Here is a 23,323-nt window from a genome sequence, read left to right on the forward strand (position 1 = left end):
TGAAGCCGGGACAAGTTGGGGGAGGGGGCGGGAAGGAAAGTGGCCGAACACTTGCTTTGGGGAGCTCTGTCCTGGCCCCTCTCTCGGGGGTGTTTGTCCCTGCAGCCTGGGGGCGAGCTCGCCCCTGGGTGGCCGCCTGGGCTAGAGGAGAAAAGTGCCGTGCTTTGTACTGGTTTTCCTGCTCAAAGTTCCTGTTTTCTCAGAGCTGCAAGTCTTATGATCCATTGTGTCATCGGGCTCAGCTGGCAGGGGCGAGAGGAAGGAAAATCCCTCCGAGCCAAATTTGGCACTGCCGGGGGGAGAAATGCCATCTCCGGCGAGCTGCGGCGCCTGCTAAGCGACCCGCAGCCGGGGGCGGCGAAGATGCGGAATCGCCCTTCGGAGCTCAGCTGAACCCTTGACAATGACGACTGGCCCCGAACCATGGCCAATGGGACCGGGACGGTCATGCTGAAATGCGTGGTGGTGGGGGACGGGGCCGTGGGCAAAACTTGCCTGCTGATGAGCTACGCCAACGACGCGTTTCCAGAGGAGTATGTGCCCACCGTGTTTGACCACTATGCAGGTGAGGGGCGCCCGGGATCGGTAGTAAACGTGGGGGCTTAGAAGTGCTGAGTAAGAGGCTTCTCCTCTGCAACAGAAGAACTTTAGCGGAACTTTGCCATTTTCCAACACTGATCCTCCTGCCTTGACCTTCTTCACAAAGTCTGGTTTTAACCCTTCTGTGCTGGTCCTGCCTGCCTGCCCACTTCCATCTCCCCTTAGAAAGGATCCTCCAGATGAAAGTACATACAAAGGAGCCTGGCCCAGTATGCTTTAACTGCTGGGGGGCGGTGCCGGTGTATAGAAATGTCTGAACAAGACCAAAAAATTAAAAAGTGCCTGGAAAGGTTTTAAACAGGACTGCCACTGGCTCTGGGTGCTTGACATGAAACGACATAAATAGTAAACCCATTCTTTCTGCATCTCCAAGTGCATTGCAGATGTGTTCTTGTACTAGCTTTTTTTAGACCTCTTTTTTTTTTTTTTAATGTTGAGTCTGCTTGTATAACTGAAAACACTCCTCTGCCTTTGTGTCAGAAGGTTGCTTTGTATGCCCCTTAGCAACATTATTAGCGACATCTTTATTTTTTCCTCTTTTACAGTCACTGTTACAGTTGGGGGGAAGCAGTATCTGCTGGGGCTGTATGACACTGCAGGACAGGTGAGTACTTTCAGATCCAGCCAAAACGCTAATCCAACACCTGGAGGTTTTTTATTATTCCAGCCTGAAGTGTTTTCCAAAGCTTAGTTATTTTCATGGTTGTGTACACATTGATTAATTCAGGGGTGTTTGTTTATGTTGGACTGTCTCGCTGCACTGATTTGTAATAATCACCTGCTTCCATCAAGTTCCATGTGTTGCCATGTTTTTAAAGCCAGTGATAAAAACGGGATGTTGGGTTTAAAAAAAATAATTAATCGAACTCTTATTCCAGTCAGCTGTGATAGACTTTATTTTTAGTTTTAAATGGCCAGGTCCTCTTGAGTTCTCTGTCTAGTCCCTTATTGGTGACTGAAGTACATGACTGTAGGGTTCTGATTGGTGGCTAATGGCATCATCTAATATTATGGGAAGGCATTTTGTCTGGTTCGGTTTGTTACAGCATTGCAACACGTCACTTGAATTCCTGAAATCATCATTCTGAGTCCAAACAATTGCAATGACTTCTGTAGCCTGTCTAGATTTGAAACCCCCTTTTGATTAGTATTCTGAATGGCTTTATGCAGTGTGAGATCTGTTTCTCTTCCTTTTCAAGCACACCACATCTGACAGAAACCCAGATTATTGCAGTCTCTCTTGATCATGCTTAATTAGGAAAATTTAAATAACTAAAAGTTTTGCAATTTATAAAAAAGACTGCCTCATTTTAAGTGTTATCACTCTCCGCCACCTCCATTTGTAATCATTTATTTGGTGCCCAAACAAAACAAACTGAATAATTTGTGCTAGCAAGCCTCCAAATACAAATTCTATTGTGAAAGATGCTTTGTCCATCTGTAGTTTTTAAAACTGCTTACAGCAAACAAAACCTGCTTGAAGTGCAGGGCATCTCTGGTATTATTGTATTGATATTTGTGGCGTCTGTTAAGATGTCAAGAAAAGATTTCAATAACTATTGAGTTTACATTAAAAACACCTACTTTCTCCAAATCTGCAGACGAAGAAACTGTCACAAGTTAAATGACATGGAGCTGCTTGGGGGGCTTATCTAAACAAAATAATTCATAAAGGTTGACATTGCAATGTCTTGAGCCTCTCACAAGGAGGCACTCTGCATACTGCAGGATTGAGGCCAAATTTCTTTTTTAAATGGTCCAAAATTCCCAACCGCAAGGGACATGACTGTGTTTTTCATTCAAATATATGTAAGGTTTTTTTCCCCCTATTAAGATAATCTAGTCTGATCTGCATAATACAGACCATAGACTTCATCCTGTGATTTCTATATATAGCCCAACAACTAGTGTTTGAACTAGAGTCTATGTTTCAGACAGACATCCATCTTAAGCAAAGTAAACAACATTCAAAGTAAATAAGCAAAGTAATGGGCAGCAGGTTTAAAACAAATAAAAGGAAGTTCTTCTTCACACAGCGCACAGTCAACCTGTGGAACTCCTTGCCTGAGGAGGTTGTGAAGGCTAGGACTATAACAGGGTTTAAAAGAGAACCTCCATGAATTTATCTAGTTAAGTCCATTAATGGCTATTAGCCAGGATGGGTAAGGAATGGTGTCCCTAGCCTCTGTTTGTCAGAGGGTGAAGATGGATGTCAGGAGAGAGATCACTTGATCATTACTGTTAGGTTCACTCCCTCTGGGGCACCTGGCATTGGCCACTATCGGTAGGCAGGATACTGGGCTGGATGGACCTTTGGTCTGACCCAGAATGGCCATTCTTATGTTCTTATTCACCCAGTTATATATAATATGCTTTAAATGGGCATGAAATGAATTGCAAAATTCCTACTAGCAGAGGCAACAGAAATAAGTATTTGAACTGGCCTCCTTTCCAGCTAGGCAAAAGTCATATCTATATCTGAAGGATGTTTGTCTGGTTTGTTTGTTTTTAAACCAGAAAGTCATGTTTCATGACTAGGGCCCTACCAAATTCATGGCCATGAAAAATGCCTCACAGACTGTGAAATCTGGTCTTTTGTGTGGTTTTAACCTATACTATACAGACCAGTCCTGACCCAAAAGGGAGTTGCAGGGTTGTTGCAAGGTTATTTTAGGGGGGTGGGGTTTGATGGTATTGCCACCCTTACTTCTGCCCTGCCTTCAGAGCTGGGTAGCCGGAGAGTGGCAGCTGTTGGCCAGGTGCCCAGCTCTGAAGGCAGCGCCCCACCAGCAGCCGTGCAGAAGTAAGGGTGGCAATATCATACCGTGCCACCCTTACTTCTGTGCTGCTGCTTTCAGAGCTGGGTGGCTGGACAGTGGCAGCTGCTGACTTAGGGCCCAGCTCTGCAGGTAGCAGTGCAGAAATAAGCATTGCAATACCATCCCATGCCATCCTAACTTCTGCGCTGCTGCTGGCGACAGCTCTGCCTTCAGAGCTGGGCTCCCGGCCATCAGCCACCACTCTGTGGCTGTCCAGCTCTGAAGGCAGCACCGCTGCCAGCAGCAACACAAAAGTAAGGGCAGCAGTACCGCAACCCCACCTACAATTACTTTGCAGGCCCTCCCCCCCCACAACTCCTTTTTGGGTCAGGGCCCCTACAATTACACTGTGAAATTTCAGATTTAAATATCTGAAATCATGAAATTTATTATTTTTAAAATCCTATGACCGTGAAATTGACCAAAAATGGACCGTGAATTTGGTAGGGCCCTATTCGTGACTATGATGTCATTGATGTAAATACAGGCGAGTAGTGCTCAAATAAAAGAGAGTCATTTAATGTTTCCTCTATCATAGTCCTATTATCCAACATTCAACTGTTCTGTAAATGTTTTGTTGTCAGACTGGAATTAGGCCTCTCCTATAATGCCAAAACTCTAATATATGAAACATTTTAAAAATACATTCAAGAAAATAGGGCATTTGATTTAATAAAACATTTATTAACATTCTAGAATCTATTTAAAGTACAGTACAGAAAATGTAGGACTACTGGTTTTAAACAGAACTTAGTGTTAGGTGGCATCTGAAATCACTCTGTCTCAGTTTGTTACTGTTTTGGGGGGTTAACAGTGTACATACAGCTTTGTCTCAGTCTTGCAGTATTCTGTATGTTTATGTATTGCAAGCATACCAGTATAGAAGCTGGGCACCCTATGTTCTCCTGTGTAACTAGTGGGATGCACCAGTTAATACATAGCAGTCAGATAAACTCAGTTACTCCTGATTTATCTCAGGAAAAGCTGGTTAGTGTTAGGTGTCCAGACCTTGGAGTATTAAGTCAAAGAAACTCTGTTAAGATTTTTAGTCCTCAAAATTTAAACTTTAAAACTGTTATTATCTGATGGACCAGATCCTGCAGCCTTTACTCAAGCATGGTGACTCACTTGACTTAGGGTCAGTGAATCTGGCCCTAGCTTTTTAAGTGTACCAGCCCATTTAAAAAAAGTAGTGTCTGCAGTATCTTTGTAAGGTGTCTTACAATGGGTGAAAAGAGGAAATTGTGTTTGGCTCCCCTCCCTTACCAGATGCACATGCAGATCCCCCCCCCCCCATCTCCCCTTTGTGATGAGAGCTCAGCTGCCTTTATATCACTGCCCCCCACGCTCTTGTTCCTCCACCTCCATGGAATGTGCCCACCAGGTCCAGGATCCGCACAAGGGAGGGGAAGAAGAGAAAGTGGGCTGGGGACAGGGATGTGTCCTCCCGCTGCTCCTCTGGAGATTGTGAGGAAATGGTCATAAAGCCTAGGTGTGTGAGATCCTTTCTGCAGGGTCCCCTGTGTGGTTGGGAGTTCCCTTTAAAGGGTTGGAGAGGGATCTCCAGGGGCAGTTATAACTAGGGGGAGTACCTGATAGCTGTGCTAGGAGGTGCTGGTGGCCAGGCCTACAGCATCACCATGGATCTCTACATGGGTAGTAGCCCTGGCCTCCTATGGCTTCCCCAAGGGCATTTGGATGGGTTTCTGTGACTTTTTCAAGGGTGGGGTGGTAGGAAGAGCAGCAAATCCTTCCTCCATCAGAAAAAATCAGAGAGGAACTCCATGAGGGGAACCTTGTAGAGGCTTCTCCTCCTCTGTGCTCCCCTCCCAGTCAACCCAGCCTGGTGTGTTTATACTGTCTGCTGGCTCATCAGAAGCAGTTATCTGGCAAGCTCTTCTTCCCAGAGTTATGATGTCATCTGGGATTATGCTGGTGCATGAAGATACAGATGCTTTGCTACAATGAGTTGCTGTATAAAGTGGAGGTTTTTAAGCCAAAATAGTCATTTTTATTTCAATTCCTTGAAAACAGTAGTGGCACTGTGACGAGGTCAGTGTTTGCCAAATGGAACAAGAGAAATGGGTAGGGCAGCAGTTCTCAACCAGGGGTATGGGGCCCCTTGTGGGGCTGTGAGCAGGTTTCAGAGGGTCCACTAAAATAAAGCAGAGAGCAGGGCCAAAATTAGACTCACTGGGGCCCAGGGCAGAAAGCCAAAGCCTAAGCCCCCCCCTTCCTGGGCTGAAGCCAAAGTAGGGTGTTTAATCACACAAATCCAAACACCCTTGCCCTGCCCCTTCCCTGAGGCCCCACCCTGCTCACTCCATTCCCCCTCCCTCTGTCACTCGCTTTCTCCCACCCTCACTCACTTTCACCGGGATGGGGCAGTGGGCTGGGGTGTGGGAGGTGATGTGGGGCCGAGTGGTTCGGAGTGTGGGTGGGGACTCCGGGCTGAACCTGGGGCAGGGGGTTGGGGTGCGGGAGGGGATGAGGGGTGCAGGCTCTGGGAGGGAGTTTGGGTGCAGGATAGGGCTCTGGGCTGGGGCAGGGGGTTGGGGTGCAAGAGGGGGTGCGGGGTGCAGGCTCTGGCCGTGAGGCGCTTACCTCAGGCGGCTCCTGGTTGGCGGTGCAGCAGGGCTAAGGCAGGCTCCCTGCCTGCCTGCTCTGGCCCCAGGCCACTCCCAGAAGCGGCTGGCATGTCCCTGTGGCCCTTGGGGGGAGCAGGGGACTCCATGCACTACCTGTGCCCACAAGCTCTGCCACTGCAGCTCCCATTGGCTGCAGTTCCCAGAAGCCTGAGCAACTTAGCTTTGCGGGGCCCCTTGTGGTGTGGCTCTTGGCAACTGCTCTGCTTGCTACGCCCTAACACCGGGCCTGGCTCTTAATCTACTGAAAAATAGTTGTTGTGGCATGTGTGGGCTGTGGAATTTTTATAGCATGGGGGGGGGGGGGGGCGCTCAGAAGGAAAAGTTAAGAACCTCTGGGGTAGAGGGACAGAAATGCTTCTAAAACAATATTCTTAAAATAGAAAATAAAAATATTTAAAGCATTATAGATATTGCTTCTGGGTGTCTCCTCCACGTCAGTGTGATAGCAGGCGGCTTCCTAAATACGTCTGCTACTGACTGCTAATTTAACAATATACTTCACAGCCCGATCCTCAGTGGCTGTACGTAAGAGTAGCTCCATTGAAGCTTTGCTGATTTACACCAGCAGAGGATCGATCCTTACATTCTGACTTAGTGATGCAGGTGATTTCCTCTCCCTCCCCCTCCAAATTGGTTCGCTATGAAATACTGTGTCAGCCCTATAGCACCTATCTTCTCAGAGCTTTGTCATGTACGTGGCCCTCCCTTTACCATAGTAGTTATCCATATAACACCCCTGTAGATGGGGACTTAGTATTTACCTATTATACAGATGGGATACTGGGACACAGAGAGACTAGGTGACTTGCCCAAAGAAGTCTGTGGCAGATCAAAGAATTGAACTGGGGTCTCTTGTTAGTGCCCTAACCACTGGGCCCTCCTCCCTTTCCTGATGTCTTCACTCTCTGTAGGCCTGAAATTCTGACCTCTCTTGTCAACCCAAGTGTCTCTTTACTTATTCCCACACTTATCCACCTGTGAGAGGCTTTTGTTCAATGGAAGGTTCAGTACGCTTCCAAGTTACTGAGTGTGCTGTGAAGAAGCCAGTTGGAAACTAATAATAGGTTTCTTAATCACCACAAACTACTACAGATCACTTAATCCCTCAGACCTAGGTTGAAGTAAAATGGTTTGAAAGACTAATTCTGATATCTTCATAAAAAGATGAGAGGATAAAAGTTACGTTGGTCCGAGGTTGTGAATATACAGAACAAAAAGACTGGTCAGGATCTCTCACACACAAACTTCTTTCTATACACAGACAGACATTTCTCTGTAGGTGCATGCGTGCACCCACCCACCCATCAGGTTTTCCTCTGACTGAAAATATTTAGGGCCTAGTTCAGCAGAAAATAGCTAGTACAGCTGCTGGACAGTAGAAGCTCTAGTAGCCTGTTTAGTTCTGCAGCTGTTCTAGCTCCTAGGCCAGGAGGAGGGTGATAACTATGCCTCTCCAGTGGCCATGCCATTCCAGATAAGGCATTCCACAGCCAGTTCCTCTCAGAGGCGCAGTCTGTTGCTCCACCCAGCCCTGTTGCTGTGTATAGGAATTCAATGAAGCTGAGGAGAATTATTTTTGACCATCTGAATTTCATATCAGGCCCTCAGGATTTGTAGCAATGTCACCCATTTTTAAGTTGCCTAGATTTCCTCCCTCATCTTTATTTTCCCTCACTTTCTAGCAACCTCTCCCTTTGAGAGGATATGCCAGTGTACAATGGATAAGTAACAGTGCGCTGCAGTGGTGCTTATTAGGGGACCACTGTTTTTCAGGGTGGCTGGATTTCATCTAGCGCAGGGGTCGGCAACCTTTTAGAAGTGATGTGCTGAGTCTTCATTTATTCACTTCATTTATTTAATTTAAGGTTTCGCGTGCCAGTAATACATTTTAACATTTTTAGAAGGTCTCTTTCTATAAGTCTATAATATATAACTAAACTAGTGTTGTATGTAAAGTAAATAAGGTTTTTAAAATGTTTAAGAAGCTTAATTTAAAATTAAATTAAAATGCAGAGCCGCCCGGACCGGTGGTCAGGACCCGGGCAGTGTGAGTGCCACTGAAAATCAGCTCGCGTGCTGCCTTCGGCACAAGTGCCATAGGTTAGGGTTACCATGTTTCCACAATCAAAAAAGAGGACACGGGGGGGAAGCCCCGCCCTAGCCCCGCCCCCATCCACTCCCTCCCACTTCCCACTCCGACTGCCCCCCTCAGAACCCCAACCCCCCCTGCTTCTTGTCCCCTGACTGCCCCCTGCTGAGAACCCCCCACCCCTAGGACCCTACCTGTCCCCTGACTGCCCCGACCCTTATCCACTCGCATGGGTGGCAGGGTTGTAGACATTTTGGTGGTGCCCAGAACTCCCCCCCCCCCCCCCACCTGCCTAAGGCTCTGGGAGGGGGATTGGGTGGGGGGAGGAGGTCTGGGGTGCAGGTCCTGGGCTGGGGATTAGGGTGCAGGAGGGGTGCAGGGTGCAGGCTCTGGGATAGAGTTTGGGTGCTGGGTGCAGGCTCTGGGCTGGGGCAGGGGGTGGGTGTGCAGGAGGGGGTGAGGGGTGCAGGCTCTGGGATGGAGTTTGGGGGTGGGAGGCGGTGCAAAGGGAGGGGGTGCAGGCTTTGGGAGGGAGTTTGAGGGCAGGAGGGGGTGTGTGGGAAGGGGGAGGGGGCTTGGGAGGGAGTTTGGGGATAGGAGGGGATGCAGGGGTGAGGGCTGTGGGTCTGAGGATGAGGGGTTCATGATGCAGGAGGAGGCTCAGGGCTGGGGCAGAGGATTAGGGTGCAGGGGGATGAGGGCTGGGGCTGAGGGGTTTGGGGTGTTGGAGAGGCTCAGGGCTAGGGTGGAAGGGCAGGGTAAGGGCAGCCTGTCTTCCCATTAGTGGATGGGGAACGCTAGGACCCGGGGGCAGCAGACAGCAGTTGCTGCTGGTTCTGGCAGTACAAGCAGGCGGGGGGGGGGCCATGAGGGGGGACACGTGGAGGGGGGGGGGTGGCAGGTGGAGGCCGGGGACCCATCCAACACTCCCCCGCTCCCTGACTGTCCCCCCCTCCCCCCAACTCCCCTTACCATTCTGGCTCCACGTGTTTGCAAAACACGCTGCCCGGTGGGTCGGTTTGTGTGTTACACAGGGCTGCAGACAGAGGGAGGGGGGAGCAGGGAGGGCTCTGGCTGCTGGAGGCCAATGGGAGTGGGTCAATCGGCCCAGCCGCCCAATCAGCAGCCGCACTCTGCATGGGAGGGAGGGAGGGAGGTGAGGGAGAAAAAAAACCCGGACATTTTAACCTTGTTACCAATTCCTCCCGGACGGCTATTTAGAGATGCAAAAGCCGGACATGTCCGGGGAAATACGGACGGATGGTAACCCTACCATAGGTTGACTACCCCTGATCTAGAGGTTAATGTTACTGCCTCCATGTTTCCTTGCTGAGACTCAGCCTCCTTCCAGAACACAGGCTGCCCCTCCCTTTTGAGTAAGGACCATGTTGTGAGTCCAAGGCTGTAAAGCTCTGAGCTCCTCTTCAGCTCCCACTGAAACCGACAGAAGTTGAAGGTATTGAGCACTTTGTTTACCCAGTTTAGATAATGATGGGGATTTGTATTCCAGTAGCACCCAGCAGCCTCAGTCAGGATCTGAGCACTATTGGACTAGCTAATACTTAGGTGCATACTTAAATCTGGGTATTCTCACTGAAGTCAAAGGCACTTATATCTTGTCTTAATGTAGGCCCTGATATTGGAAATCCTTTTCTTTCTTGAGGTCAATATGACTAAGGTGCTAAAAGTTAAGCACGTGTGTAAGTGTTTGCAAGACTGGGGCCTAAATTAAGACAAGGCACAAAAACAAGTGAGTAACTAAGAAGCTGGGGGCATGCATGAGGGAGAATGAGGGTGACGGAAAGGCATGGTTACATTGACAAGCTGCATACACAAATTGCAGAATGAGATTTGTTGTTGTTGCTATAAATAAACTGAGAGATAGTAGTGATATCTGTAATCCCTGCTGGCCACCTCTCTAGCCATTATCTGATGATCCAGTTCAGCCATCTTTTCTCTTTTCACCATGGTACTGACTTGATTACGCAACACATCTTTTCTGGCTAGTTACAGGTATGTGTGTTGAGATATGGCTTTCCTCCCTTACAGCCCATTTACTCTTAGTTGGCCCTGAAATGGCGTCTTGGGTCAAATGCAGCCCTGGAGCATGCAAGTGCAAATCCATCGAACACTGGGCCCATAACAGTTAACCGCTTGCATCTCAATTACTGTAAAACTTGAAAAAACTGGCTATTTTAGTAGATAAAAAATAAATTATAGCAATTATCACTTCTCCCTTTCTAGTTAGGCTAGTTGCAGCTGGGAAGTTACGTGCCCACTGTTGGGTGCCCACTGCCCCATGTGTATTTCAGCACCTCAGTCTGTGAAGAGCCCAGGACATGCTCCCTTGAGCGGTTGGTGTGTGCATGGGGATGACGTCCCTAGCCAGAATGTATGGAGCTCTCCAGCAGCAACTAGCCTGTGGAAATGGGTGTGTGCAGATGACATTAAAATGAAAATGTGCCTAATATGCTGTGTGCAATTTAAGCCTTACAGTATCTACAGGGCAACAGACTAATGTCAAACATAATTTTGTTAATTCTTTTATCAGGCTGAGCATTATAGGGAAGGAGTTGTTAATAAAAAACAGATTTCCTCAGGAACAGTAAAGGGAACACTTAAAAACTACAGGTTGATTTTTAAAAATGCTTTTTGAAGAATAATTCTTGTGCAGCGCTTTCCATTTAATCATTTCAAAATGATTCATAAACATCAATTAAACAAGTTTCCCAGCACCCTTGTGAGGTAGAGAAGTATCACTATCTCCAGTATATAGATGTGGGAAAACTGAGGATCAGAGACACTAACACCTACATTTTCAAAAGTGCCTATTAAACTTGGGTGGTAAATTTGAGACACCTAAAGCATTTCCCACCCCCCAGTTTATGCTAAGAGGTAACAGTTTCTTTTGAAAATCAGGCCCTGGGTACCTTAAATTGGGTACCAAAATGTAATGGATGCTTTTGGAAGCTACAGAGTGATTTGACCAAAGTCAGTGGCAGAGCTTAGTAAAGACCTCAGAGCCAATTAACCCAGTGTGAGAGGCCCTTCTGTAAAATCTCTAACACTAAAGAATACAGATGAAATGTTTGAAACATATTTCTGGAATCTCTGCTGATTGAGAGACCCTACTACTAAACAGACTATTTCACACTGACTATACAGTCAAGTAAAAAATCCACATTTTAGATTAATAGTAACTAGGTGTCCTTGAATTTGAGATCAACATCCATATGAATTCCATTCTTTATTATGACATCTAGGTTTTTGTGACACCTATCTAATACTCTGTGCACCTCTCATAAATTAAAAAGACAATATTGAAAACAAACAGTAATTATTGATCTGCCAATACAACATTTCCACCTGTTTTGTTTTTTTGTTTTTCTGCATTGATTTTAACTTGTCACATCTGCACTCATTCGATAAAGGAAAATATCAAATAGAGGGGCCAATCTCATCCCTCTTTCCTCTTTGAGTTAAGGGTGATTTAATTAAGTCTAGAAATTCTGATAGAGATTATACCAAGCTTTGAGAATTTCAGGCAGGTTTGTAATTGACTCTCCTGATCTGAATCTCTGCTTACTTTGGTTCTAAAATAAGAAGGGACCCATTTTCTGGAGCCAACTTTGAACCCCAGCCTACACCTAATCTGGACCTGAATACATCTTTTTCAGTTTGTCTACTTTCCATAGTTAAATACCTTAGATCACATTACTTGTCTTCTTAGTATCGATATTAGGGGCTAACCCAAAACTATTTGATGTTAACAGGAGTCTTTCCATTGACTTCTATGGCCTTTCCATCAGGTCCTATATCAAGAGCACACTAACAAAATGACGGTCAATTTAATTTGACAAAATATTAATTTCCAATCCTAAACATTCAAAAATCATGAGTCAGTTCCACCCCTTCCCCAATCCATGACACTTTTGGGGAAAAAAATCCACTCTGAAGTTCTTTTCACTTGTCTTCTGATTTGAGTCTTTTGGGTTAATGTTTTCAAGTTTTTCTCCACACCCATAAGGGCTAGAAACTCACCTTCGCCTTTAAATTAAAGCTGTGATTCTTATGTAATCACAGGCCCAGCTGCTGGGGCTTTAAGAAAAACACTAGGTTTCATGAGACTCGCAATAAAAATCACAGGAGTTAGCAACACATATGAATATTACCATTCCTAGAATACATGCTTTTGAACAGAGCCTCAAGACTTATTTTTTCTAACTAAAAAACCAAACCCACCATCACCGCTTCTTTTTATAATCTTCTTGAGAAACTGGAAAGAATGGGAGAGCAGTAAAAAGAAAAGTCCATTTCATATTAGTTTGGAATTGAATAACCTGTTTATGAAAAATGCTTTTGAATACCAAAGTAACACTTATAAAAGAGTTATGGAAAGATTGTCATTTGACTCATGTAGCTACTACAGTAATAATTCTTCTTTAATGTTCTATACTGCATCATTCTGTGGCAGTAAATGCAGTAATTCTTCTTGCAATAGCCAGCACTTGGTGGTTTGCATATAACAAAACACTATTTATCCTCCAGAGCAAAGGCACATTTATCAGCATCATAGGTGAACATAGTGCTTTATAGACAAAACAAAGACAGAATCCTGCCTCAAGCAGCTTGCAATCTAAATTAGACATAGCAAGGGCCAGAGATAAGAGTGAATGCTGAGTGATCATCAGTGTTGCTGAGTGTTAAGTATGCATCTTGCTAGTTCCTCTTGGGTATTGCTTTTCATTGAAATTTGGATACAATGTCTGGAGTGAATGCTTGGGTGGAGCTCAGAGGTGACACAGGCTGCCTTTATTAGTAATTTAACACAGAGGTAGAGACTGTGCATAAACAGTGAGAGGTTTGCTAACAGAATAGTGGAGACCCGGGGTAGGATTTTCAGATGTACTCAATGTTAAGCTAGTTCTGCTTCCACTGAAGTCCATGAACTCTTGAAGGTAGGCTGATGCTGAACACTCTTGAGAAACCACACCCCCCAGCACATTGTGCAGAAGAATTCCAGAAAACACATCCCCTTTAATTCCTGAAAGTTTTTCATAGTGATGTATTCTAAAATGTGCATGAGGTGACATCAGTGCTTCAGAGGTGCCAGGGCCCTGGCACCTCTGAGCTTGCTGCATCAGTTCTGAATGTAAAAAAAAAAAAAAAAAATTGCTTGCTCCCCGGCACGTCTTTCATTACAAATAAAACACTGGGTGGCACTGGTCTCTTACAACTTTAGTGCCATTCTAGATCTGCTGATGCGCAACAATGACAGGAATTAATCGTAAGGAGTCTGTATAAAGACTTAGGTCCATTTACCTTATAAGAACTGTTTTTAAATTACTTAGTGTTGGAACAATCACTTTTGTCTTTATCTGTAATAGGTCCTTTCCCTGTGAAGGTCTATTAGATCATTGAGTCCATTGTCCGGCATGTGTAGGATATAGTAGCCAAACAGAGGACGTGTCCAATATTAGACAATACACTACCCCAGCACACCTTTTTTTCCCCATTCCCTCTAGAAAAGGCTACTTGCCTCCAGGCCCTACTACAAATTGTAACGAGTGCTGGTACAGTAGAAGGAGTTGTCAGAGTTGTCTGCAGTGCACCCAATCTCCCAGGAGAAAACAACGGAGCTGAAAGTTAAATTTCTGACCATCCCGTTATTCTCCGAGTGTAGCATTTTTGCCATATTGTTGAACTACTGGGTGAATGTCAAGTATTTAAATTTAAGTCCAAGGGAGTAATGGTTGCTAGTGTGAGGTTCTTACAGGGGGATGTCACAGAACTCAGTGGGATCCTATTGCTTTTCCTTTCTTGAAAAAAAATCTTTGCTTGGTCGTTGAATGAATTTATCTAGCATTAACCTAGAGTTGCCAATTTTGGTTGGATGTATTCCTAGAGGTTTCATCACATGACAGTCTTTCTTTAATTAAAGATTACTCTTTGATTCCTGGAGACTCCCGGACAATCCTGGAGGGTTGGCAACCCTGCATTGACCCTATGCATGCTCCCCCCTCCCCCAGCTTGTCTCAGGTTGGTGCCAGTGTTGTTAGAAAGGCTGCAGGCTCAAACATAACATGTGAACCACTGAGGCTAACAGCTTGTTTTAGGAAGCTGCAGACTAATTCACTCTGTGCTGGTGTAAATTGTCCCCCACCATCATAGTACTGGAGAGTCTTAGTATAGGTTTGACACTTAGAAGTAGTCCCACACATGAAGTACTTGCTTGGTGTTAGCCAGCCATGATGTAGAACATCTATAGAAGCATTAAACTGACCTCCTCTCTTAGCTGTCCACTTTAGGTTGAACAGTATCATTAAGAGTTGCTCCATCATTTCCAGCTCTCAAATAATATAGAGCTATTTGCATGAGTCTCGATCCTCAAGTGGTGAATATGGCCATAGCTCCTCTGGGCCAGATCCTCATGGACTTCACTTTGGTCTTGCATTGTGTTGCAGGCTACAACACAACATTTAAAAAAAAAAAAATCTGTCACTGTGGATTTCTATGATTCTGTTGTTAGTGACTGTCTATAATTAACACTGGTGGAAATACATGCCATATAAGTGACATTCACATGAAATTGCATATTAAGGACCAAATCCCGAGTCCAGCACCAGTCAGGCTGGGCAGAAGTAATCCTCCCTCATGCTCTGACAGCAGTGCTGTAGATGCTCTATGAAAGCTGCTTCACACCAAAGTAGACTTTGGTGGCCCTTCTGTGTCTCCCCACATGAGGAAGGACTGGAAAATCCATGCAGGAACAGAATGTCTGGCTCCCTCCACCCCCATTGAGAAGGAAGCTCAGGCAGAGTGGAGGTCTATGCCATTCAGAGAGGGCAAGCCTCCACCCCAGCATCCATTTCCCCTTCTTGCCCAGGAGAGTCACACCAGTTTCACTGCCAGGGGGACCTCCTCTGTAGTCAGGAAGGTGGCTGGACTTGACCCGAAGGCTTAAATTTACCTCCCGCAACAATCTTTCATTCTATTCACAGTCCAAATAAACAAGGTTTGTTCTGGGGACTATCATGGGGGTTGGGAATAGAATCCACTTCTGAACATGAGGGTTAGGGTAGGGGCAGTTCTGCAAACCACTCTAACAACCTATAGACTGGTATAGCAGCTGTGACCCTTGCCTTTGTGGAGATGTGTGGCTACTGGGGCTGCATAATGGTGAATGCAGGGAGCAGCCCCCATCCCTGCAGCCCATCCCAGTTCTTTTTGTGGTGAGCCATGCACAGCAGCTGCAGAGGTCAGCCACACCCCATATAGAGGGGAGCAAAGTGTTCCTGGGTTCCTGATTCATGGCCATCCCACCCACTCGTATGCTATGCAGCACCATGGCTCTTCCACTGCATTGGGGAGTCTTCTGTTGTCACTGGTGGTGGTGGTGGGTAAGTTTCACCCAATGTGATTATTATAAATGCCATTGGTCTCTTCCAGTTGTTAAATACATTGAAACTAAGCTTAACAGGCTTCTGTATAAAGGACAAATATCCAGCTGGAAAAAGCAGCTACTCAGGCATGTAAGCAATCCCACTCTTACAAATGCTTCAGAATAAAATTGTATCGAAAATCATAATTCAACTAGGCTTTTTCAATGTATAATTCATACCTGCTCTGAACAATTCTGCTCATCCCAGTTTGGAGGTGGATTTGGGTATACTTATTTCCTTCTATAATACAGTAAGAGAGCACTTCTTTTGTGCTCTCAGTGTCTTTGCCATAAATTAAAAATACATGACTGCCATAAATTGGCAGCCTCTCGCCTTCCCCGTGAATCTAATATTAACAGACCACAATCTGGGCAAACAGATCACTTGCTCCATAAACGCAACCAGAAACCTGTGAAAATAGATGGGATTTGCTGTGTGCTCTTTTCCCCAAACACTTGTCGTGGGTCAACAGAACTTGTTTTGCATGTATAGAAAATAAAGTTTGAAGATTTCAGGAAATAGGAAAACTAAATGCAGCAGCCAGCACAATGGGGCCATGTGCCAAATTGGTGCCTCTGAACACGGCTATAATAGGAATAACACAGGCTATCATCAGGGCAAATTCTGCTTTCATTTAGGGCCAGATTGGGACCTGCCTAGTTAGTTCAACATTTGGCTGCTCTCCCTCTGGCAGTGCCTCCTGTGGCAGCTTCTCCCCATTCCACACAGGTGGGTGCAGGAGTAGGTAGAGCCAAGGCTGAACAAGATCAGATGAGCCTATGCACCTGGTCAAGTAATTTGTGCTAGGTATAGAGCTATCACAGACTACTTCCCCCTCCTCTCCAGAGCAAGTGGGGAACTAGAAACCAGATTGTGACTGGCTGAAACACAGTCTTGTTCACACTGATCCTTGTTCAGGGTTTGTAGCAAAACTGCAATTTAGCCCTTAATTCTGGGTAACTAGGTTTGAAGCCAGTGGAACTATCCTGGTGTAACTCACAGTCCAATTTAGCTGTCAGGTGTGCACAACAGACACTAGAGATAGTACTGTCCACTTGCTTATTGTTGAACAGATCTAAAAATATCACACCAGCCCTTTTTAAATGGAAATACTCTTATCCAGGAAGAAAACTATCGGTGGTGTAATCTTTCCTTAACTCTTCAAGGATAGCTTTGAAACGAACTCTGAAATGATAAAAGTAAAGCAAAGTGATTCTGACCAAGTGAGGATTTATAAACCGTCATTACCATGTACTACTAGAGAAATGGATTATAATTTAGATTTGTAGCAGGGACTTCTCTTCAGAAGCCAGCTCTTGTAAGTGTGCGTGCTTCACTGATACCCTTTGAGCAGCAGTAACAGTTACCCTTCACTGGATGAAGGTTGGATTCCTCCAGCAGCTTTGCCTGATATCTATTTTTGGTTTGCCTTCTAAAAACAGATGGTTCTGATTGAGAGCCTCCTCTTATGATTGCTGTTATAAGCCATGAAAGCAACAGATGATTACTAACAGATCACAAAACCAGAGTTGTCAAGTCGAAATTTTTTCCACAGTGATGCAAGTTTTACGCTCTTAGAAAACTTCTATTCCACATTTTACATATTCCCATGGTATATGGGGGGGGAGGGATAGCTCAGTGGTTTGAGCATTGGCCTGCTAAACCCAGGGTTGTGAGTTCAATCCTTGAGGGGGCCACTTGGGGATCTGGGGCAAAATCAATACTTGGTCCTGCTAGTGAAGGCAGGGGGCTAGACTCGATGACCTTTCAAGGTCCCTTCCAGTTCTAGGAGATGGGATATCTCCATTAATTATAAGAAATAGTCAAAGTAGACCCTGCATTAATGTTATATAATATATGATAGGAGATATTAGATTCCTCCCCTAGACTGCAATACAGTCAGGCCTCGATTTACACTGTGGTTATGTTCTTTAAAAAACACCATGCAAATAGAAATCATGTAAAAAGATACCACGGGTCTATGGGAAATAAGGTTTTAGGTTCTAGGCTCACAAAATGACTTCCCTAATTTACACAATACAATACTACAGGTTTTATTAAATTTTTTTAATGAAATTTAAACTTACTACAGTACAGGTACTAACCTTTACTGATGTTGAGGATGAACTTGATACAGTATCAGCGTTATCATCATATTGTTGAAGTCAGAACTCTGCGTGTTCATCTGGGAAGTCCGGGGAGTGTGGAGCAGTGGGATGGGCCCTGACTTCAGGTGGGTGGGCAATGACGGGGGAGGGGAAGCAGGAAGTATCAGGGCCGCCTCCAGCCGGCCCTGCGAGGGGCCATGGACACTCTGGCAAGGGGTTGGAGCGCGGGGGCTTGCACCACTCCGCCCACCCCCCCAGTGCTCCTGCCAGAAAGTGGGGTCGGGGACTTGCCCCACTCTGCCTGGTGTTCCTGCCAGGGAGTGGGGTTGGGGCGCGGAGGCTGGCCCACTCCCCAGCAGGAGCGCCGGGCAGGCAGAGTGGGGCAAGTCCCCCTGCCCCAGTCCCGCTCCCTGGCAGGAGCGCTGGGTGGGGCAAGCCCCTGGGGCTGGGAGGCCCCTGGCCGGAGTTTCTGTGGCCTCCGGCAAGGCCAGCTGGAGGGGGTGAGGGGAGGCACCCCATCCCTCCTGCCCCATCCTTCCTGCCTTCCCTCCCCCACCCCCATCATTGCTCACCCACCCACTTGAAGTCGGGGCCCGCCCAAGTGTTGGGTCCTGGCTATGCCACTGATTTGTGCATCTTGGTGACGGCGCTGCACCGTGTAAAAGTGAATCCCTACCATGTACAAAAATAAAGGGTTATAATTAATTGACCGTGCGTAACTGAAACTGTGCAAAAATACTCGTGTAAATTCAGGCCTGACTGTATAGGGGAAGTGTAAGGGTGCGCACTCACCTCTCCTGAGCGCCTCCTGTCAGGTGAGTGCAAACCTGCTCGCTCGCTCTCTCTGCTCATGGCGCCCCCTGTTGGCAGCTGCCCTCGTCATATGGATCATCAGTGGCGCAGCCTTCCAGCTAAGTCATACATATCCCAAACACATACAGGAACCCCTTCTGGGGTAAAAGGGTCAACAGGGCCTTTCCCTGTGCCCTTGGTAATGTCTGCAGCCCTGTCTCTGGGCTCAGTTCTCAGCCCCTTCTGGGCTTGCTTAAAGTCCATGTTTGCCTTGGTATAGCACACTCCCCCCGGGGCTTCCTCTCTGGAGACTCTTTAAGTCCTGCCCTTCACTTGGGCCTCTAAATAAGCCTAATCCCCTTCTTGGGGTTTAGGCCACTCCCCCGGTGGCCAGTGGGGGGGGAAGGGGGAGGATCTAGCTCCACCCACTACTCTGGGTCCTAACCCAGGGACCCTACAAATAGCAGCCACATGCTGCTTTCTTTAATAATTACGGCTGCTATTCCCTGGGCCGCTTCCCATGTCGCCCCTTTCTCCTCGCCCTTACCTCAGGGCTGAAGTTCTTCCTGCTCAGGCCCAGCAGCGCCTTTTAACTGAGCCTGCTGTGCTCTGATTGGTTGCTTCCCTGTGACCTGTCTAGGCAGGCCTGGAGGACCCACCTTTACTGCTCCTTTTCTGGGGTGGGGTATGGTAGGACTGCAAGACCTCCAGCAGGGGTACTCAAAGGGCCTGGTACACCCTGTCACAGGAAGGTATTAGCTTTTTATTTTCAGTGCCAAAAGAGATGCAGTAGATTGGATTAAGCCATAATCGCTATTAGGCCTGTGCCTAGGGCCCTAGTTCCTGGAGTCATGTGATTACATCAGGATGTCAGCTTTCATTTAAAGTAAAGTTTCTAGCCCTCATCATTGTGAAGAAAAGCTTGAAAAAGTGACCTAAATATAACCAGCTCAGTGACATCTGAGTCTGCAGACAGCCTGAGACAATAGCTCTGAGAGGTGTGAACACCTCCACTGAGATGCATGGAGTAGTTAAGTGCAAGACTGCTAAAGCAGAGCAATCTGCATGGGACATGAGGAGATGAGTGCAGCAGGCCAGACTCACCTGCTAAGCAGATAAACCCTGGTTGTTGGGGAAAAGTACTGGGGGATGGGGCTTCCGGGGACTGCTGCTAACACCTCTTCTGGTCACAAAGGGAAGAGGACCTCTGATGGCACGCCTGAGGAGAAGTGGGCATTGTTCCCTTGCCTCTTTGGAAGGAGAGTGGGGCCCATTGCCACCACCACTCCAAGTTGAGGGCTGGGGCCATGGCACAGGGGGAGCCATAGGGGCCCAATGTCTTGGTGTGCCTCAGGCCCCAGATTCTCAGTCCAGCCATGTAGCAGGTACTAGGAAACACAATTTATTGCAGTCTTAGAGGGCTGTCCAGAGGTCCAGGGCTGTTAGAGGTTTTAATTTGTTTAATAAAAAAACTTCCATTAAGTATAACCTGATGTTAAAGAAAATGTGTACTTCTATTGCTCCTTTCTTCAAAGGACCTCCGAGCATTTCACAAACCCTGATGCATTAAGCCTTACAACCCTCCCTGAGGCATCCTAATTTTACAGGTGGACAAATTGAGGTACAGAGTGGATAGTAACTTGCTCCAAGTTGCACAGCGAGTTGGTGACAGAAGTGGAACAGAACTTGCATTTCCTGACTCTGTCCTCTTGTTTTAACCCACAGAGCACCCGTCCCATCTCACATCTGTCGAGTCAGGCAAAATCTCAATTTAAATCAACTTTACACAGTGTTAACAGAACTCCCCTGAAATCAAGCAATACAGTCTATGATTAGTCTGAGCTGACACTTGAAATATACTACTCTGCTGCAGAATTGCAAGCCAATCCCTCACATTAAAAGCTTTTGGATGATAAAGGGAAGGGCAAGCTGTAGACTGGAGAAATAATCAAGTTTTGGATGAGTTAAAACAAATCCATCCAAAATGTGAATGCAGCGACACTGTGCTTCAGTGCTCCACCACAGGGGGGCACACAATGTCAGATGTGCAGGTAGAGTAATTGCCAGCTACCATAAAGGAAAGGAGACCAGACCAAAAGAAGAGCTACCCCATACAGCAGCAGAGAAAATGAACTACTTCAAGTAATGGTCCCTATTGTATTCCACTGTGGGCTTACACATGCGCCCGGAGTCAAAGAATTTGAAAGTCGTGTCCATTGGTCTGCGCATGTGCCCTGGATCACCTCATGCCTCTGACTGAAGTGATAAAGGGCGGGGTGGACCAACCACGTCTTCAGTTCCTTCTCACCCTGCATGGGTTGGGTCAGAATCTTTAGCATCCTCAGGTCTGATGTCATTCTGCAAAACCATATTAATCCAGTTGCAAATAGTTCATAATTTTAATAGGATACGTCCCTGCTAGGTTGAGAGCTTATATGGGCAACTGCATGGCACAAGGAACGTGGACATCTCGAGAGTCTAGAATGCATATCAATATACTGGAATTATGTGCAGTAAGAAAGGTATGTGAATCTTTTCTTCCATTCATCTGCTCTCACCATGTCCTGATACAGTCAGACAACTACAACTGTCTTCTACACCAAGAAGCAAGGGGGAGTGAGGTCTGCCTCCCTGTGTGCAGAGGCAGTCACACCAGTTCCAGAGACTGTCAGCAGTCAGATCACCCTATCTGCAGCCTACCTTCCAGGGACACAGAATGTGCTCGAATACTTCTGCAGACACTTCACGACTGACCACAAGTGGGAAGCTCACAACACGGTGCTGCGTGACATTTTCACACGGTGGGGAACCCCAACCAGAGAGCTCTTCGCTTCCTAGGCCAACAAGAAGTGCACAACATATTGCTCCAGAGGAGCCTTATATTACCACTCCCAGGGCAACGCTCTCCTTCTTTCCTGGCCAGACCAGTTCAACTTCCCTCCACTGCTGCTACTACCACAAGTTCTATGCAAAATATGGCAGGACAGGGCAACAATCATCCTGATCTTCCCTTTGTGGCCCAGACAGTTCTGGTTCCCCAACCTCCTGTGCATGTCACCTTGGCCGTTGATTACCCTCCCAATATTTCCTGAGCTCTTGGTCCAGTGCAACAGCAGCATCAAACACCCCAAGTCCATGACCGCTCTACCTCGGGGTGTGGTATTTGGATGGGCGGCATCCCTAGAACGTGCATGCTCCTCAGCTGTATGAGACAGCCTCTCTAATAGCAGAAAGGACTCAACTAGAAAATGTTACCTAGCTAAAGGAAAACGCTTCTCGTCCTGGGCACAACAAAGAGGAGTTCTACCAGAAACTACAGCTATCCTTGAAGACATCGGGTCTATCCCTCTGGCCCTTTGCGAGTCCACTTAGGCCTGGTCTACACTACCCGCCTGAATCGGCGGGTAGAAACCGACCTCTCGGGGATCGATTTATCGCGTCCCGTCAGGACGCGACAATCGATCCCCGAATCGACGCTCTTACTCCACCAGCGAAGGTGGGAGTAAGAGCCGTCGATGGGAAGCCGCGGAGGTCGATTTTGCCGCCGTCCTCACAGCGGGGTAAGTCGGCTGCGATACGTCGAATTCAGCTACGCTATTCGCGTAGCTGAATTTGCGTATTTTAAATCGACCCCCCCCTGTAGTGTAGATGTAGCCTTATTAGTGACAGTCAGTGCATTCCCTCCACCTACTTAGGGCAACTCCATCTTCACACACCCACTAACCAATTGATTCTGGTATAAGACTCAGCTGCTGATGCCTCTTTTGGGAGGGTGGTTCTCCGCTCAACCCTACCATCCTCATCCTTGCACCCTCCTCCTACTGGGGGGGGGGGGGGGGAAATAGCTCAGTGGTTTGAGCATTAGCCTGCTAAACCCAGGGTTGTGAGTTCAATCCTTGAGGGGGCCATTTAGGTATCTGGGGCAAAAATCTGTCTGGGGTCCCTTCCAGTTCTATGATAAGTATATCTCCATATACACCTCTACCCCAATATAAGGCGACCCAATATAACACGAATTCAGCTATAACGTGGTAAAGCAGTGCTCCGGGGGGGCTGTGCACTCCAGCAGCTCAAAGCAAGTTTGATGTAGCGCAGTTTCACCTATAACATGGTATGATTTTTTTGGCTCCCGAGGACCACGTTATATCGGGGTAGAGGTGTATATAGACACTACTTTCAAATTCTCCAACTCCGGGCACAGGGTGTGCATGCGTAATTCCACAGTGGAATACAGATAGGGACCACGCATCTCAAAGAACCTCCAGTTACAGGTAAATAACCTCCTCTTTCCTGGAATGCATTTAAAAACAACTGCAGGGGTATTTTGAATAAAGAACTATGCATACACAAATCTGTCAGCATCAATAAACATGTCTATAGTTGAGTTGCTGAGACAGACTATTAGCAACAGTTCCTTATATCCTTGTCTTTTTATTCCTTTCACTTCCTATTGACAGCCACTTTCTTTGGTTACCAGAGTGACACCCAGCAAGTGATGGTCAGTGTCTTCCTGCAATTAACAACATAAAATACTTTGTACTAATCTAGTGTCTTCCACTGGAGGCGTTCGAAGCACTTTGCAGACATTAAACAAATAGGATGCAATGGTATTGGCTTAGTTAAAATAATTATTATTCTTATTTTCTTATCCTGTTTCTCCATTTGTATTTGGCTGCTTTGGCAGATGACAAATAGGTTTTTTTTTTTCTTTTTTTCTTTTAAAGCTCATAATACAACTCTCTCCACTTTGAATGTTAGGCAATTGTACTGCACCATGTTGGTCCTTGGTCACCTTCTTTCTCCTCATACCTTTGTTTCTTAAAAT

The 23,323-nt window shown here is 46.5% G+C and overlaps 1 protein-coding gene across 2 annotated transcripts in view; it reads left to right on the forward strand.

The window, feature by feature from the left end:
• Window positions 1-423: 423 nt before the first annotated feature.
• Window positions 424-23,323, forward strand: part of RHOQ (ras homolog family member Q) — a 31,440-nt gene continuing 8,540 nt past the window's right edge. For both annotated transcript variants that reach the window (XM_065402194.1, XM_065402195.1), the window contains exons 1-2: window positions 424-565; window positions 1,146-1,204. In XM_065402194.1, the coding sequence (XP_065258266.1) occupies window positions 424-565; window positions 1,146-1,204 (201 nt within the window). The remainder of the gene's footprint in view (window positions 566-1,145; window positions 1,205-23,323) is intronic.

The sequence above is a fragment of the Emys orbicularis genome, chromosome 3 (genome assembly GCF_028017835.1).
Source record: "Emys orbicularis isolate rEmyOrb1 chromosome 3, rEmyOrb1.hap1, whole genome shotgun sequence".
NCBI lineage: Eukaryota > Metazoa > Chordata > Testudines > Emydidae > Emys > Emys orbicularis.